Raw genomic sequence first — 19,721 nt, 5'->3', positions numbered from 1 at the left:
TTTTGGATCTCCGCCACTGATTCAGAAACGCAGATGTACACGGAATACGCACGCTTGCATCGCTACACGTACTTACGTATTCAACTTTGATTATCTATGATTAAATTAGCTATGATTATCATTTTTTTAGTTTACACAATTATATGGTGTGCACTGTGCAGTAGTTAGTAGTTAACAATAAACGCCTAGAATACACTCTATATATTGCTCATAGGTACTTACATATTACACGACTGGTGGTCAACAATTTAATGGAATTATGATTTTATCGTATACATACTAACAATACAATAATACATAGTAGCTAGCCACTAGTAATTTAATATGAATACATAAACGATTTACACTTGCATGATGGCAATAAAAATGTTGTTTATACTTTATAGTCACTTGTAAATACCGCTTTGATAGTGCACAATGGGGACAGCACAGTGATATGCTGTATTGTACGTGAGTAGTAAACAAATTAATACGAGATGATATACTCAAATACACATATTTATTTGTTAATCATAATAATAAAAACTCTTTGAAATATATAAGCACAATGGAGAACTTCTGTAATAGTTGTACGTCAAGTAGTTAGCATAAACTTCCGGTTAAAGGTTGATGGATATTTCCTGTGACAATTCACACACAATCTCCATGTACACGCTTTCTATAGAGTCTTCCCAATGCATAATAATGCCGGCATTGACTGACCACCCTCGATGGCGAAGTACATAATCCGCGATAACAAATGACACCTATCCCCGATTATAGGTTGCTGACATAGCTCCCACGTTACTCACCCGCATCCTCCGCCGGCCTAATCCCCGCCATTCCCTTCCCATAAAACTGAATCTGCGTGTAAAGTTGATCAATTGGAGCATGTAATAAAGGCCTTCCTGTTGTCCCTAATCCTGCCGTCGTACACGTGCCGGTGTGCCGGTTGCGGCCGGCGCGGTATACCCGGCAACACGCCAGCGCTATCCACTGCAATTGATAGCATGCTGCGTCGCGGCAAGTGATCCGTCAATGTTTGTCAACCAAAGGTTATGTGTCCGGTACATCATAATTTAATAATAGTTTGAGAAAAAAAAATATCCAACAGACTGTTCTGTGGACATAGACAGCTGTAGGAACAAACAAATAACAATACCTTTCCTTAACATTTAAAAGGGATGATGGAACCGATCGACAAGAGAAATAATTATTCAGTGACAAAAACTATCGATACGCAATATTACTGTACTGTCGAATAATTTTAAGTTGCAGTATACTGACGATGATTTATGGACTTGTGGATTACAGAGATTTGTAGTGTACTGGCTAAATTCTTCGACGACTGGAATGGGCCATATCTTGAATTTGTCATACTGGTACGAATATTTATATAGTAAAGGCTGTAAAGCTGAGCGCGAACGTTAAGCGAGCAACTGAAAGTTTTGGATTTCCCATAACAGTCATTTTTTAGTCTCTATCGGTTTGTCAGTTGCCATAATAATTTAAAGTCATGTTAAATTAAATACAGCACAATAATTCATTACTTTCTAATTTTAATAAGCAGAGCTAGTTCATGAGATACGACGTACATACGGAGTACAAAAACACATAATAATATTACAGTACTTGCAATATTAGTCATATTATGGACATTCACCTGCAGCATTACGATCTAAATCTGGCGGGGCAATTTTTTATTTTATTAGCCGTATAATTTTATCTGTACATGCTGTCACAACACTTCGCTTATTTTTCCATAAAATATTTATACATGCAAACAAAAATTTATCTTGGCCATAAAATTCTGTATATGGATGGGTCTGATCATCATGGTTACATTAAATTATACGATAACAGTATATTTATATGAATTTGTACCGGAAGCCGGGAAGCGTCCGCTCACGTGCGGCGGGATGAATTGGTGTATTATTCCATAATATGTTAGAGCAGCGGAAGGGCTATTAATCGACTGAAGTGCTCCCACAAACTATGATGGATGCGTCGCCGTGGTCAGCACACGGCGGCACTGTGCGGGCATTGGTGGGACAGCGTCTTTGATGGGTTAATCAAATGACAGCATAACAATCGTTCGGGTAAAAGACGACAACGTCCGCTAGCCCGTGGGTCGGTTGACAATGGAAATTAATCATCACGTAACAAGGGAGGAATTTGTGCGTGATTCGTCCCGTGGACGCCGCTCCCGCTGCCGACACAATGGGGCACGCGCGTACAGGAATGCCGGAGCCGGTCATGCGTTGGATCGTAATTTTAAAATTAGGTAAATTTCCCGGCCTTAATCGTTCTGCTGTGCACGTTACCATGAAGCTCGCACTTTTGTTGTGTTATCAGACTTATTAAGTTCTAGAAACATACAGATATACAGCGAGTACATAGCAGCGGAAAACTAATAGAAGTTATTAAAATGCGGGAAATCATTCAAAATTTATACGTTACGCGTAAATAACATCGCGACCATCAGCATAAAATTATGACGAACACAACAGTGACCTTGGGAGTGATACCACAAAATGTTTTTTCAATGAAAATCTGCAGTTTACAAAGAAGAGTTGATTGACTAAATAATATATAGACTAAACCGAGAACTAATAGATAATATCATCATTAATATGGACTAAACCGGGAACCGTACGCAACTGACGACGATAATGACGTCGACAATGACCGATATTGTTAATTTCTTGAAACTGACCTTCTAGATCTGTAATGCATGAAACCGGCGAATTACCTATATACGAGTACAAGAACCTGTGCTGCATACGTCTTTATTCATGTAAAGTAAAAGTGTATACAGTATAGATAATTTTATTATCCTCAACTTAGCAATTTGTATACTGTGCAGTATCGTAATAAGATTTGTACAAATGTACATATATTTATATATAATAAAAAATAAAAAAGCTTATTTACATTTGCGTGTCTAATGTATTGTACATACCGAATTACAGATTAAAAAAGCGCAAGCTTGTGCTTGTGTTCTGCATCAATTGTGTATCTATAGTACTACAGTTGTATTTTCTGATCGAATTTCACGATATTGTCAGAATTGTAAACGTACGGTACTCAGTACTGTACTGTACCTTGGTATGCCGTTGCCGCTGCTGTAATTGTACAAGTACAGATATTTAATTTTACAATCAATATCTGTTTATTAGCAATTGTGAGAAGCAAAACAATAATGGACGAAGAGGCGCTCGTTTTCAGCCTCGTTTTTTATAGGCAAAACCTTCCGCAATTTTGTTTTGTACAGTATAGGCACGTTTTGCCTGTTAAATAAACGAAAACACAAAAACATCGAGTATTTGCTGTTTTTTTTTCTTTTTTCATGAAAATTATCCACAATTATGACTTTTGCAAACCGTTACTAACTTACTAATGCCTTCCAAAAGGCACCAACGGGCTTGTTCGGTTGGTTGGATTACTTGGATAGCATAGCTGACCTTAACAGGTTGGCTTTCTCAGCCGTTGCACTTTGCTGCTGTTAGCATCATATTGTACACTGCTAATTGTAAAATGTAAATATCGCCTTCCGGCTTTCGATGTGGCAGAATCGTAAAATACATAGAACGGTTTTCGCCCTGATTATTTGGAATTTATTATTCTCATGTGCCACTGTGCTAAGACCTTAAAATTATCTGAAATGGAAGAAAAATTATGCTACGCTGAAAGTACTAAAAATTATAATATTATGACCTTAAAAATACTGTAAATGATAAATAAAAATCTTCCATTTTCTGTTTCTTTTTTACTATCTTCGACTTGCCCGGTCAATCTCCGCTGTTTGTTTACTTATGTGCAATAAAGTAATAAACCCCTCTGGACAGTGGCTACAAAGAGTTTCGCGGGTGACTCATCGACTGTCCAGTGCAAAACGGCTGACGTCATCGTCACCACTTGTTTGCTTTGCAACGCTCAATTGGCTGGCTGTCCAGTACGCCCGCCCTACAACCAGCCCCGTTCTGAAATATTTTGCCCTCTCTTTGAATCCGACGCACTGGCGACTCTGGCCTTCACTGCAGTCTACACTGGCCTGCACTTTCCTCTCATCCCTCATGAGATTGCATCGTGTAATTTTGATCTGCACTTAACATCTCTCGGAACAAACTCACTCTTCGCCCGAAAGTGCCCTATAAAAGGAAGTTTATTCGACAGTTGATATCCGTTTATGGATGTGCTCGTCATTTTTACATAATCATCCACTCGGAAGTGGGGTTTCACGCAGCCACTTGATTATTGCGTGAATCATTAGCTCGCTGTACCCGGTCTGTATTGTTTCAATGATGGCACATACGGAGATCAATACCTTGCGCCGTATTATGTTCTCCAGTTGGAACAGGTGCCTGGAGCCTGTTGGATGAATCCGCGTTTGCTTTTAATCTGCCTTGATTCCTCGTGATTTATTCTGAATGGTAAGGTTTGAAAATGTTCAGTGCAGTGTAAATTTAATTACATGCACCTGATGATGGCACTTTTGAGGGATACTTCACAGTCAAGTGGATTAATGACAGGCTTTAGTGGCGCAGCAAACGACGAGTTTTTCGAGAGCAGGTGGCTGATAGACCTTGTAATAGATTAATTATGGCTTTGACTAATTGAAATCTGTTCTGTTAATTAATGTTTCTAATGCGCTTTTATGTTCGACTCATTAATAAACTTAATCATTATTGGCTTCATTAGCATCTGTTTGCCGTCAGAACATCGGATCCGTGATTTATGACGCGTGTTCGTGTTTGCTTCTGTTGTCTCCCTGTACCGATTACGTGATTTCTGCACGGAGTACAGCATCTGTCTACGTTGCATGTGATTTAGGAATTTCAATGAAATCTGTATTTGTTTGTGTTTTCCGTTTGGCCATGGTCCAGCATCATTTCGCTCATTGACCTAATTTTCGTCACTGATAAAGGATTTAATTGCTTTTAAAATTCGCAGTAGTCGGTATGCTAAATTTCCGCTTCCATTTAGCACACGTGATAAGCGATTTAACTCAAAGATTTGAAGATTTCATGGCCGATTGCTTTCGAAGGGTTTGGCTAATATTTACAGCTATCAGCAAAAATCGAGAATAGCCACGGATTTCATTAACTGGCTGTTTTGAATAATGCATGGCCTAAATTTTTCTTATTCAAATTTAAAGCGCCATTTATCATTTGTTCGCTATCTGATTTTTCATCGTTTGTAACGCGACGAAATTCAAGACAGCCAATTTCCTCGTATTTTCCTTTATTCCGTTTTTTTGACAGCTCTGAGTAAATCAAAATAAATTCTCCTCTCCTGGATATAATTTTTTATTTGAGATTCCTTGGAATTGAAAATTTGTGAATTAATTTATTGCAGTTATATCGGTTACGTGTCAAAATTTACAGAAGTCAGCAAACTTGATTGGAATCATCAGATAAAACAGTAACACTGCAGATCGAAAAAACACTGACCGACCACTGATTTACTTCCTTGCAGCGTGTGACTGATAAACATTTGACTCCGTTTCGCTATGGCCGATGATGACCCGGCACCTTCGTCCTCCCTACCGTTGACCCCCTACACTGCCCCGTCCTTCCGCTCCTGCGTCCTGCCCTCCGACGATTCCGGCTACCGTACCGCGCAGTGTTCCACATCGCAGGCGTTTGTCATTGGGGATGAGGATGATCTAGTGGATCAGGTGAATTTCAGCGATCTGGACATGGAGGACGAAGTGTTCGACAACGAGGAGGACGAGGAGGAAGGCCCGAGCGTGGAGCGTCCCTTGTCCGTGGCCAGCAGTGTGGTGTGCATGCGTAACCGGGCCTTCAGTTTCCCCTTGACGCTGGCGGATGTGCGCTTCCCGCTGACCATTCCTGTTCCCGAGGAGATACGCCACCGGGCTGGTTCCGGGATGATGGTGGATTTTGAACGGCTGCTGCGCAGTTCGTCGCGGTTGACGTTGGAGAATGGACTGAACGGTAAGGAAATACTGTATTAATTTTCTAGAATTAATGGTCGTTGTGGTCAGTTCATTTTAATTTTTTAATCAGTTAAGTTTAATTAATACGGGAATTATTGGCTACTTTTTGTCGTGACAAGAAAATACTTTTTTTGCAGTAATGAGTAGGTTTTAAAAAAATTTTCTGTCATAATCTGAAAATACTGCAAGTCGTTTTTTAGACTTATATCGACCACTTATCATAATTAAGCTATCAGATGGGCAAGAAGGTACTGTTTAAATTTTTTGCGAATTTTCCATGATGGTTTTTTTGGCCATAATTTGTACACAACTGTTACATTCTGATGACTGATTGCTTTTGAAGTAAAAGTAGGGAAACTGTGGTCCTGTTTGGCTTCTGTTTTTTTGTGCCTCTTTTTTATGGAGTAAAACAACAAAAAAGCCGGACAGATTTGTTAACACATGTAACATGTGAGCGTAATGCAAAACATTTCACTCGTCGTCGGCTTCCTATTGGCCTGCTTTTTTGTAGTATCAGCTGTACTGTGCGCTAACTTATGAAATTTCTCTACCAAATGGTGATGTCACTGTTGACAGAATTTTGGCGGATTCTTTCTTTTCACAGTCAGTAGCCGGGTCGCCGCTGGCTTGTTTAATCTTTAAGCATGGCGTGGCTTGCTTTCGAGGCTCGTTATTCTGTGATTGCAAGTTAAAAAGTCGCCTGATAAATTGTATAATATTTCTTACAATTTTATGAAATTTGTTGAAAAATTCTGAAGATGGGAATTTAATAACAATTTGTTAAAAATTATTCAACATCATAATAATATTGGAAACTGGAATTGCTTTACAGAGTCTATAGACTACATACCGGAAGCTGTGTTTAGTGGATTACTATATTGATGGTTTTACTAAGCGGCAACGCAGCCACGCGTTTATGCTTTTCTTTCTAATTTGCGGTGTTTCCATATGAAAAACTGATTTCATTTTGTGGTTTCTGCGGAGCCATTTCAGGAAATTGTCACGCTCGTGTTAAAATCGCACTTGTGCTAGAGTTTGTGATGTCATTGAGGCGGTAAAAAGCCGGGTTTGTTGCTTAATCAACCACCGCGACAGTATTGTTCGACTGCTTGAGAGGGTTGTGTTAATTAAGCTTTGCCTGCTAATTGTTTGCTGGATGATTTATTTCCTTGTCTAAGATCTTTTGTCTTTTTGTTAGTGGACTGAGTCCACTGGCATTGTAAGATGGACGCTCAGTGAGATCATAATCCGTTCCCTGTTTTTGCATCTTTGATGAGTCAGAGAATCACTGCAAAGATTTATTTTTCGCTTGTTGTTTGTCAATGAATGTGTGTGGTGTGCGTGCCTGCACAGTTTCGATTATATTTCGGGTTCTACTTTTGTCATTAGTACTCAAATCCCACCTGCTAGTTAATGTAAGCCGCAGACGCAAATGACTTAGGAAAATTTCAGAAATTTGCTGCTCGTTTTTGCTGTAATCAGGTGGTGTTAAAGGTCAGCAGTATTTATGATACCGGCTGCTTCATTAAATCCTCTTCTGCTTCAGTTGAATAGCTAGACGTATTGAACTTATTTGCATTAATACATCTTTCTGGCAGATATTGATAATTTACTGACAATTGAAAATAGGATTGAATAAGTGAACTGGTCATAAAAAGATTGGCTTGATTTGTTGGCACTTGGTAGTTTAGTTTAGACTGTCAGATTATATTCATGTGGTGCGGAGAGAAATTAATTAACATCCAGCACGGAGACGATTTAAAACCGACGCGTGCAAATTTTAAATTGTGGCTTCTTGGAGGCTGACCAGAGCGAGCAGGTCTATTGTTTGTGCACGTGCAGTGTTCAAATTACAAAATCAACCAACTTGGAGGGGCTCCACTTGGTCGCAACTGCAGCCGATCATCGACAAATACATATTAACTATTTGATTAATCCCTATCCTCGGCAAACACCGTAAATGCATTAAACATCAACAGTTGACAAAATCGTCTCGTTATCGCGGAAATTAGTCCACTTTCCAGTGGAAGAGAGAGAGAGAGAGCATTCCATTTTTCCAAAAAGTGGTTTCGTTTTTCCGACAATATTAGTTTATTTTTTGCTTTACAGTACCATTTACGATTGTTTATAATATAAAAATGTATGGTAAATACAACTCATAACACTGTAATTTTAAAATTTAAACTCGAAAGTGAAAACGAAAGCAGAAATAATTTGACTGAAATTTTTTTAAGTTAATTAACTAATTTAACATTATATTAAAAAATGGATTCAGGCAGTGTATTATTCAGTATTTCTCGTTTTATGGCCAGCTTGGTAGTGCTTTTGGGTAGCTTGTTTGCGTTGAAATATTAACCGAAATCAGATGGTCTATCTTGTCCACTTGGCCGGTTTGCGTGTCTGCTTATGTAACAGACGGCGGATAAGTGAGGAGAGAATCCGGAAAATTGGCAAATTATGAAATGTGATCGCCGCATAACAGCTGGATAAAAGTGTTGCTATTTGGGCGATGATCCGCGTTGGACGATCAACTGATGGGTCCAAATTGTTGCCAGCACCTGTTTAGTATGCATGCGAAGAGGTCTGACTGAAATAATTTCCAGTTCATAATAGAGCCTTTTTAAAACGGTCCGGCACTGGTTCATAAGTGCGTTAGATGATTTTCAATAAGCCACTGCTCTATGTTCAACAGGGGACGAACAGGCCGGCTAAACTGTTTTCGTAACGCCATATATCTTTGCACCTGATCGCTTACGCACTTGCTGCGCACTGAGCATCAGGGATTTGGTATCAAATATCAGCGGAAACGTGTACACACATTCACAAATTTGTCAGGATACGCGTTAGTTAATAATTGTTTATTTAGGCTGTTCCAGCACTGAAGAATAAGTGCTCCAACTGAAGAGTAGAACAAATAATACTATGCCAATTAAAATTCGAAAATTTTATGATTTTTAAATTATTCAATGTGGAAAAATACAGAATATTAACCGGAACGTATTTTTCAGCATTTGCATTTAACTGGAAGGTTGAGAAATTTATTCCGATGTTTTATTAACAGGAGGTTGCAAAACGGTTATTTGATCGGTTTCGGTGGCGTAAAAATGTAATTTTCGAGTTTATTGCTGTCTGCGTACAACAGTATGTACTGTAATTTCATGAGCGATTTTTATTTTTAACCGTGAAGTTGTAATGTGCATTTTACAACTTTTGAGTGCATAAAGCGCATAATAAACAGTAATTTTTGTAATGCCGGCGGTCTTGTCTTCCCGCCCGTCAGTCCAAGCTGTCCAGCACGAGCAAATGATTACCAGCTGTTTTTACTCTGAAAACCGGCTGGAAAGTATATACACATTTTGCAAAACTCTTTAAAAATGGGCAACGCCAAGCGATGAAACGGAGTCAGAAGAGGAGAGAGCAGAGCGGTGGTTAGCAACATGTTTGCACACTATTTGGCCAAACAGGTTGGAGGAGAAACGGTTCAATATAAAAGTCGTTTTTGAAGTTTTCCTGGGCGCTTTTTGATAATCGGATCGGGTTTTTGTTCCGACAGGCGCCAAGTGTCAGCCACGTGCGGTCGATCGGCCGCCCTCCGGTGATATTTGTGTGTTTAATAGCTCATTGTTACCGATTTTCAAGCTCAGGTGGAAACTGGTTGCAATTGCCGGGTATTGTGGCGGAGGAGGAATTATTCATATCAAATTTTAAAAGTGAAGAAAAAGAAAAATTTTGTGATTTAGATGCAGAATTTATGATAAGAAATTAAGAAGGAAAATGAATATGATAAATTATGCCACGATACATTCATCTAATTAACAAAGAGCGCATAATCTATAAAGCAGTTCATTTCCAAGAGAAAGGGCAACAATAATCTAAGCCAGATTTTGCTTTTTAAAATGCTTTGCTATTGATAATACTCTTATAATCGTTAAAAATTTCAACGTTTTTCCGCATTTCTGCTTGCCGGGTAGCAGTTGCATCTAACTGCGTTTAGTAAGACCAGTAAAACTTAAAGGTTATTCCGTTATTCGTATGGTTTTAAATCTGTGCTTTCCTAACCTCATCATTAGAAATTAGAATCTATACTCGTAGTGTGGCTGTTTCATTGGTACATTAATTTTGGCATGTTTAGGAGAGCCATCCAGTCGCTCACCATCCGTGCATTGCTGGCAAAACAGGGATGATGTGGATGAGGTGGATCGGTCGGTGTCGCCCGCTGGCCGGCGTCCTAACCTGCCTGACCTAGTTTTATCCGGTGAACGTCGCAAGCTTCCTCTTGCAGCAGCGAATGTGCCCAAAGATGCCCCGTCCAGCTGCGATTTGGACACTATAGAGTATCAGCTGGCTTGCTGTCTGGCCCGCCTGGGAGATGACTTCGAGAGCAAATATTTTACGCCGGTACGTATTAATTAAACGTATATTTTTTGTTTAGAAATGCGTCGTTTTTAAATTAACTGATTTGTTTTTGAAAATTATTTGGTTTATTTTTTGGAAATTGTTTGGTTTATTTTTGGAACTTTTTATCTGACATATTTAGGAAGAATTACACGTCGAAGAAATATTACCGCGCTCCAAAATATACTTTCTACATTTATTTTCGGCTCGAAGTCTTTTCTGTCTCTATTTACGTGCTTAGTCGTGGTACTGTTTGCCTGTGAAATTTTTTAAAATAATATTTAATGTTATAAGTCAGCTATATCTTTGAAAAACACGAATTTTACAGCGAGAATTGTAAATTGGTTGATACCCAGGATCGAGAGGATGGGATTTTTGAACGAATATATTGCACGTTTGCTGAGAACGAAAAGCTAAATTGTTAGCGAGATGATAATTCGCAACAGTAACGGCTTCTGATGCCTGTTTCATGCTATTTGCACTGTTATCGGAAGCATGAATATTGGTTTCGTATGAGTGATTTTATAGCTTGTTGATCAACTGCCGTGTAGTATGTTTGTAATAATATTTCATAAGACTTTTGATTATCACATCATTTGCCAATAAGCGCACACCGCCGCACATACAGCCGGCTGCTTTCTAACGTCAAGAACGCAGCAGTCCATAACCGTTTTATATACCGATTTCCACTTTCCACACCGTCAGCCTTGTTACAGTTCCGCTTGGGCTCTCAACTGCGTTTCGAGCTAGTGTATCCAGATTAATAAGTAAATCTTTGGGCGGAGTAGAAAGCTTTACTTTATACTTTTCCAACAAAAAATGGGGAATTCTGTTGGGCTAATTTTCTTGAATTTTTGTAAAATAGGATTTTCGAGTCGGTTTAACGGTACAGCATTATGCTTTTTTGTTTTTCAGTTTTTTTTGAAACTTTTTAAACATTGGGGCATACAAAATAAGTTACGTGTGCAAAATTCCTTAATATCTTTTCGCATCATTTATGTATTAATTTTCAGTATTGTGAATGATTATCGAGCACTTTCGTTAATTAATATTGCACTGATGATGTGATCGTGTCATACCATTAATCGTCATCACAAAGGGAAGATGGTCCATTTCCGGTTACGAGAAATTACGAAATTGTTAATTTACAAGTGATCTATTCATCCCAGGAAGAATCCCGTTGCTAATATAAATGATTTTTCCGGCATTTTAATTAGATTTTCCTCTTGTATGCATTGTTGACGTGCTGCACCGCGGGTCACACTGCATTATTTCCGCTATGTTTATTCACAGTTTCCCCCCGCATTAATCACCATCCGATTTTCCGAAGTTGGCACTTTGGCGGTAATTATGCCCATGATTTATGGTAGTGATGCGCGGTCGGGTTAATGTTGCGCAACCGGTGGAATCGCCGCTAATTTGATTTATGCGATTAATCGCGCTCCGTTTCGCACGTGTCAATACGCCGCAATCGGATGGCGTTGAAAATTAATGTTCCATAGTTGTTTTTGATCATAATGTGAATAAAATATTTCGAAATTTTATTTAAATATTTCCTGATTAATGCAGGGGAAAAACAAATATTTTTACGGTTTTAAAAAAATAATTTGCATTTTTAATTAAATTTTTTTAACATTTCCTTATTAATGCAGAAGACAAATAAATATTTTAACGGTCATAAAAAGTTTTTATTTTAATGTGCTGAACATTTCCTTATTAATGCAGGAGATAAATAAATATTTTTTACGTTTTTTGTACATTTAATTTGATTATACCTACTATTGAAATGAGATAAAAACATCTAATAAACTGATGGAATTATTTCGTGCCTCTTCGCTTATTTTGGTTACATCTGGATATTTTGACGTGTTTTCTTTGTAATGTATTTTCATGGAAATCAGTCATCTTGCCTGGTCCCTCTCAGTCTCCGCTCTGTGTTTCCAAATCCAAATTTAGTTTGTCGATAATCTGATTGTCAGTTGGAGATGTCTAGCGTAGTGGCCGCGTAGTAGACGCGCGCGTAGTCGATTAAGTAGCCGGCTGTTATCTCCCTCATCGCATCTCTGACGCTGTACGCGGAGAGAGAGAGAGAGAGACACGGAGGGACAGGAGCGCGTAGAAAGGGTGATAGAGAGAATTGACCTGTGCCCGTTTAGAGCAGATTACGTTTGCCCGCCAGGCAGACACCTGTGTTTGTCTGCTCCAGCAGGCTTTTCAGTCTGCAAGTGATTTCTGTTTTGCCTCGACCGATTTTTATAAAATCTCCCTGCACTTAATTCTCCGGCTGATCAGCAGGTGATTTTAAGTTCAACGTGAGATAAAATCACACGTCAAGAAATTTTAATTTCGTGTGCGTGCGTAATAATCCCATTATAATTCGTTTGTGTACAGTACTGCTTTCAAAACTCCAACGGAAGATGTGTTTAACTCGATAGTTATTTTTAAAAATTATAAACGTTTATTTATTTAGAAATAATTATAAAATACTGGTAAATTTTTTTGGTGATTTAAAGCCGATATTTATTTTTTAAAAAAATCTTTGTAGCATGATTTACCGTAGTGTAGTGGCTGTCATGCGTGCATGATTATGGGTTTCAGAGTCGCTAAATTGCATGTATTAAGTTGTCGCGCTGACTGGTGAGTTGGTTTTCTATACATTTATTTAAAATTTTTCTATAGCGACTGTTAATTTTTAGTTTTTGATTTTTCACTACTCTGGAGTCTGGACTTGCTTACATGCTATGGACTTCTTTGATAACTGTTTGTTTATTTTAGAAATTATTAGAAAATATTGGTAAATTATTTTTAAATAGATGAGACGGTCAACTGGATTATAGGTCATTTGCCAGTATAAGGGGCGGAGTTGAGTGACCTTTCGGTGCACGTGCAGTGGTTGATGGCCTGATTTGCTTCAGTTCTGCTCTGTCGTCGACTGCGTGTGATATTGCACCTTTGTCTCGCGGGTGTGTTGTTGTCATCCCGTCTCTTTTAAAAGAAATTGCTGACAAGGAAGAATAGCAGACAATTATTCTTGAATTAATTATGAGCAACAGCTAATCGTCTGCTGCTGCATGAAGGGGGACCAGCGAAGGATTATGCTAATTATTTCTAACTGTCGCCCGGTACAAGTTAACTGAATAATGTGTCCCGGTCGTCTTTTCAATCCGGTTAACGTACACTCAGTCTTTCTTGTGAAAGCGATCATGTGTGAAGGTTTTGATCAACCTCAGAGATAAAAAGATTTGTAAAAGTCAAGAATAACGAAAATGATGCCAATACCCACCTGTTAATGATTTATTTTTATTATTAATCTTACGTATTTTTTTGTAATAATTGTGTGGATTTATTTTTACAGAACATCTTTTTAGATACTTGTGAAATAAGTGGTGTATGAAAACAGCTCGATTTTTTGACTTTTTGTAGTAAATACATAAATAATAGGGGAAAATCTGTTGACACATTTATATTCATCTTATTTTGATAGGTGATCATTACCGTGTTTACTTAGCAGTTAGATATTGCTTCTTTTGTGATTTATTCACTGACAATAGGTCGCAGCCGTGGTTCGGGTAATCAATCAGCACCTGCGTATTGACGAGTTGCTGACGCTATTATGATGATTTAACAGTTTAATCATCTTATCAAGTGGCTGCAGCGCAGAGCCGAGTAAACTGATTTTAAGCACGCGTCGCTCAAATAGTGGAACCGGTTTGTTGTGTTGATGGTGTGTGTGTTATGGTAGTGCAATGGCTGCAGTGCACGCGACAGAATATTATTATGCATGTGGCGTAGTTGTGCTTCTTGATGCGGAGCAAAATGGAGAGCTGTTTGATTTTGTGTCAAAATGTCCCAAGTAGGGATTCTCTCTGGTGGCGGGGCGTAAAAACAAATAATTATCAACGGTGACCTTTTTGCTGAACTTCTACTGCGGGTGGTTGGGTTTGCATTAGACTACACACGCAAAATGCAGTGGCGAAGATTGGAGAGTATCTGTAGTATCGATTTTCATTTCAGTGAAGGGAGAAAATGAGCGAAAAATTAATTCACACATATTTTATAACAACGTATTTTTTTAAAAATCATTTCGTTAAAATATATATATATTTTTATTTATATTTCCGGCAGGAATTAAAATTTAGAAAAAAACGGTTAAATTAGTATTATTAATGTTGCTAAAGTTAGTGTTTTGGCGGAATGAAGAGGAGCGATGAATGTCGCGATCTGGATCGCGCATATAAAGGATAAACTGTGACTAACCGAAAATATTGTAGTCCAGATTATCCGGTGTTATTGGAATGGTAACAGCAGGCGGAAGATGCGCTAAAGTGGCCGGATCAGTGGACAGCGCTGCGTATTTGGTGGCTCATTAAAAATGATAATAAATGAAACATTTGTATTGTTCATCAGGTGGCCCTGTGTGTGTGACAAGTACACTGGCGCTTTGTGCCGTCTGATCAGTGTTGATCACTCCCTGGAGAGGCCTTAATGAACAACGCAACACAGTGTTAATTTGATCTGGGGCGGGTTTTGTTAATGTAAACGCTCCAGCGGCTGTTATCATTATGTGCCAGATATTAGCTGTATTAGAAATGTGTTGCACTGTGCCGTCGATTTGGCTTGTGCACTTTACACCAAATGTCAAGCTTTTGTCAAGTGCGGCACGTTATGATTATACATTTCTGGTCGGTCGTTAATGTGATTTGCTGCTTTGGCACGATTACGGGGCCAACATCATTATATGCAACGGGATACAGTTCGGTAAATGAAGCGAAAACTGGATACATCATAATATTATTTGGTACACTTCGTACGAGATAATAAATTCTGCGTTATATGTAGAAGAATTTCAGTGGTTTTCGAAAAAACAAGTACTGGGTCAGAATTTCACAGAATACGATTCGCCACAGATTTATTATTCGATGATTTGTATACTGTATTTATTAATTTAAAAATAGAATTTTTGTATTTGAGAAATATCAAACTTTGAATTTGCTGATCGTACTTTGAAAATGTATGAGCGGCGCAATCGCGCGGATTGCGCCAGGATCATTTTGGACCGTTATATGTACTCGTATATATGATGTGACCTTTTCTGAATTAACCTACAATCGGCAAAACCACTTGCAAGCGCGAACAGCCATTTCTTGGCACTTGACGTGAAAATGTTATTGAAAATTTGACATAGTCGGTGGTGTGAACCGCAACGGTTAACCATTTTAATTTTATAAACTCTATTGTGATGTTCTTCCAAGTTTTGATTGGGAATGGCAGGCGTTGTGGCCGTTTGCTGTTTTGCGGGCGTTTATACGTGGGAGAGCGCAGCGGTTGACAATACGGTGCACTTGTACCCGTTGGATGCTGTAAACTGCTTTTCGGTTGAGCCGGCTTTTAAAATTGTGCAGCCGATGTTCCAGATCATGAGAAATTAGTCAGAGATGTATTTATGGGCTTTATACAGCATTTCACGCTTGAAAAATTCTATAGGCTTCGCAGTCTATTGTGGTTGTACAACTTCTGATATCGAATTTCCGTATCGTAGAGACAGGATATCACCAATCTTTGAGCGGTATATTGTTCAGTTGATCCAGCGAAATTAAACGTTTTTGGGAGTCTTGATAATTGATAAACCTCAATATTGCATATTTGTAGAATTGGTAAAGATGTCCTTCGTATGAGGAATTGTTAATCGTAGAGTAGTGGCTGCGTAGCTTTTCAAAGTCGCGGCAAAAATATGGCGCATATTCTTCAGATATCATTAGAATTTCGGGCTTTTCAGATATCATTAGAAGCTCTCTTCATCTGCTTTTTGAAATAAAAAAATCCACTTAATCCAGTTTTTTATGTAATACGTTGCGGTAAAATTCAACAGGCGCAAAGAATGTGATTACTAGATGTAGAAGGCATACATAGTACCGAGACATTACGAAAGCTTTCGTTATGTCCCGATAGTACACGTACATTTTACGGTCTGTGCTCCGTGGCAAATACTGTGCGTAGGGGCGTAAATAAATGACCATGAATATGTTTTGCGTGGAATATGATCCTGTTTTGATATTGAAGATTAACGATGCAGCCCATCTGTTTTGCCCGCTCAGATTCTGACGCTGGGTGCCACTAATAATCACTCAAAATTCTGTTCGCCGGCTTTTGTAGCGGCGGTGTAATCTCTGATGGACGCATTAATTCGTAAATAGTGTCTTTTTAATCTTATCCGTCGTGAATTTTTGACATTTGATCTGAATTTTGTTATTACTCAATATGTCCAGTTATCTGACAAGCCGCGGCTATTCATAGCGCGTAATTTGCTCAAACTAAACAAAAACATCTTGACAACATAGCGGCTTTACACTATAACTGCAACCTGCGAAATAAATAGTGAAAAATAAAGAAATACGACATAAAAAATTGGTTTTTATATTTTTGTGAATATCCGGTTTTTATATTTTTGTAGCCCAGATGAGAATCCGTATGAGGGAAAAGTCAACCGAAACATTTTTCGATAAAAAAGAACTATTAAAAATAACTCTGAAATGCATAAATTGGCAAAGTGGACAAGTTCCTCATAACTTTCGCTTTGACTAAATATGTACAGAAGAAACATTACCTTTATATTGAAATGTTTACAGAAATAAAATAATGAATTTTTCCATATCCACAATGCTGCATATATGCAGATTTGGTAAATGTGTAAAAGCAATCGTTGTCCGTAGAGTAGTGGCTGGACATGAGTCCACGTTACGGCATGAAAGCAGCGAATTTTCTTGAAGCATGTAACATGTTTCAGTGAATTAAAAAATAATCGGTCTTTTGAGTAAAATAAAAATTATAAATTTTTGCATTGCGTATTTCATTCTTTTTGGTTTTTGTAGACGCGTTCAGTAAAATCGGACAGTCCCGACAGCAGCGCCAGTCTGATGACGCGGATCAGTTTCGCGTCGGCGCTGCGTTTATGGCGTCATCTGATGGGACCGCGGCATCCCGCTCCGCCGCTGCACCAGCGTCAGCGCTCCCGTTCCACGACAGACTAAAGCGCCGGCAACCGGAAATGTTGTGTATATGATGCTCAAGATGATTCCTCTTCCTTGTGTTGTCTTCCTGGCGCTCCCTTCTCAAATGCTGTCCTTCCGGTGTGTATCCAATAACCCGGATCTCTGTGTTTTTCTCTCCCCGTTCCGTCCATAATTTTTTCCTCTGATCTTTTTATTAATCGCTGTCGATAAGAGTTTCTAGTTTTTTATATATGTATACAGCGGTTATGAAATTTTTGTTTTTTATTTTTCTTGATTTTCGTTAGATTATGCACGAGCTGAGCCGGATACTGCGGCGGAATTGTGTGCGCATTTTGTTTTTTCCATTAAAAATGCTTAACTATGTCTTGTTGCCGGTTACTTGTCAAAACAGACGTGACAGAAAATATTTTTTGTGTAAAAAAATAATTGACCTTCGAGATTTGTGGTTCTGTTTACTCTGTTCTTGACGTTGCGTTGTAATTTGTACAGATTTCGATGTGTTTGCTATACACTGTTTTTTTGGCTCAGCTTGTTTGCGTTGAATGTCGTTTGGGGTGAAATAAATAATTGCAAACGGTTTGGCGGCGCTCAACAATCTCACAAAACATTATTTCTATGAAGCAAAAGTTCGTTAATTGAAAACAGATAATGAATTAGGACAGCAGTTTTTTTTTTATTTTTACGCTTAGGGACCTGAATGTCGAATAGGGGTGGTGAAATCTGTAGATAAATAAAATTAAACTTCAGTTTATATTTTAAACAAGCCACGAAGTTCCGGCGTTTCAAACTAATTTTTGCCAGGCCAAGACGTTAAGCTGTAAACGCTACAAAAATCCTGAATGTGTTGCAATGTTAGAAACTTAGAATGAGCCCGATGGCTTTAAACGCCGCAAAAATCCGAAATCGCTGCTGCATTATTATGGGCGGTAATTCCGTACTGGCAGCGAGTTATCGTAGTGCATAGGCTAACTTATTTCACAAATCGTCGATCTCTTTGCACCTCTGCTCTACCTGAGGTAATACCTATACTGCAAAAATATAAATAAAAAGCTGTTACATTTTTTTCCTGAACAGTTATAACAAGAAAAGCGCGGGAGAACTATAAATAATTTTAGTTGAGAATGCGGCCAGAATAAACCGAAACTGGAATACTATTTCATCGCACAATATGGACACTGAACGCTCCATTAAGCGTTATGATTTACCCCACGTAGCGTTTTATGTTATGTACTGTACTGTATCCAGTATCTGTTCACTAAAATCAATATACACATCGTACAATAATATTGAAGGATGCGATGGCGATAACATAAATTTCTTAATTCCATTGGCGATTAATTTTAAAAGTCACACGAACGGGCCGCGATTAACTGGGCCGTATTATCCCTTAATTCACCGGGCATCTGCCCAGATAAGCAACTACGATCGCGTTGTATATACCGACTAATGATCGTATTCGCATCCACTGGACATATTTCGTGGGGCGATTCGCATGGATGCATGCGTTGGTATATAAGACAGGACGTGCAACTGCCCGTCCGCGATGCGGCTACCGATAAGGAAATACGCCGCGCGCCAGTCGACATATCCCGCCGCATCCCGAGCAAGAGCCTCGCACCGGCTCCGGAACCATGGCGGTACGAAGCAATTAATCTTCCTCTGCTGACACGGGAAACGTGCGCGTCATCCGAATTAACCAGCATCGCTAGCTGCAGCGTCTTTAAGACACGTGTCACGCGCGCTGCATCGACAATTATTCGCGATCGCTAATCCCGATATTAAGTGACATTTTCTTATCCAAAGATCAGTAGTAACTGTAGTACTATTTGTATAATACTAGAGTACTACAACAGAACTGAGCAGTTATATTAGGTATATCTCTCTGAAAAAAGTAAAACTTTCCGGGGCTTTTCTTTGATCCGAATCGGATCATCCAATTACGTATGTATTTCTCCTTGAACTAATATTAGGAGTTCTGGCTTTATATTGCTGCGGGAAAACAACAGATTTAACATTGGAAAGTGCAAATGTTGCAGCAATACTGTACAACCAATAAATTATTCGTAAGAGAACCGATTTACATACAGCCTAGCGGTTATTATTTAATTATAAAACGTAAAAATTTATCATATAAGTACACAAGTACATATATGCAGTCGCTGTTACTGTATGTCCTTTATTTTTTTACCGCGATAAAGTTTTGTAGAATTTAAGCTACATATGCGGTTTAAGCACACTGATTGGAAAATATTTTAAAATATACATGCGCAGCGTATTTATTTCATGTACAGAGCCTCTGCATTTGTACTCGTATGGATGGAGTGAACGGAACCACGTCAGATGGTCCGATTGTTGCAGGTGCACAATTATATCGT

At 38.6% G+C, this 19,721-nt stretch overlaps 1 protein-coding gene across 1 annotated transcript; it reads left to right on the top strand.

The window, feature by feature from the left end:
- The first annotated feature begins 4,032 nt into the window (after positions 1 to 4,032).
- LOC129595616 (uncharacterized) lies at positions 4,033 to 17,912 on the top strand. Its single transcript, XM_055492675.1, has 4 exons — positions 4,033 to 4,412; positions 5,458 to 5,939; positions 10,074 to 10,339; positions 17,206 to 17,912. Exons 2-4 carry the CDS (start codon positions 5,492 to 5,494, stop codon positions 17,362 to 17,364), a joined length of 873 nt encoding a protein of 290 aa, XP_055348650.1. The 5' UTR covers positions 4,033 to 4,412; positions 5,458 to 5,491; the 3' UTR covers positions 17,365 to 17,912.
- The last annotated feature ends 1,809 nt before the right edge of the window (positions 17,913 to 19,721 follow it).

Source organism: Paramacrobiotus metropolitanus, unplaced genomic scaffold (assembly GCF_019649055.1).
Source record: "Paramacrobiotus metropolitanus isolate TYO unplaced genomic scaffold, Prichtersi_v1.0 Parri_scaffold0000080, whole genome shotgun sequence".
NCBI lineage: Eukaryota > Metazoa > Tardigrada > Eutardigrada > Parachela > Macrobiotidae > Paramacrobiotus > Paramacrobiotus metropolitanus.
The sequence above is the reverse complement of the archived record's forward strand: the minus strand, read 5'-3'. Positions and strand labels throughout refer to the sequence as shown.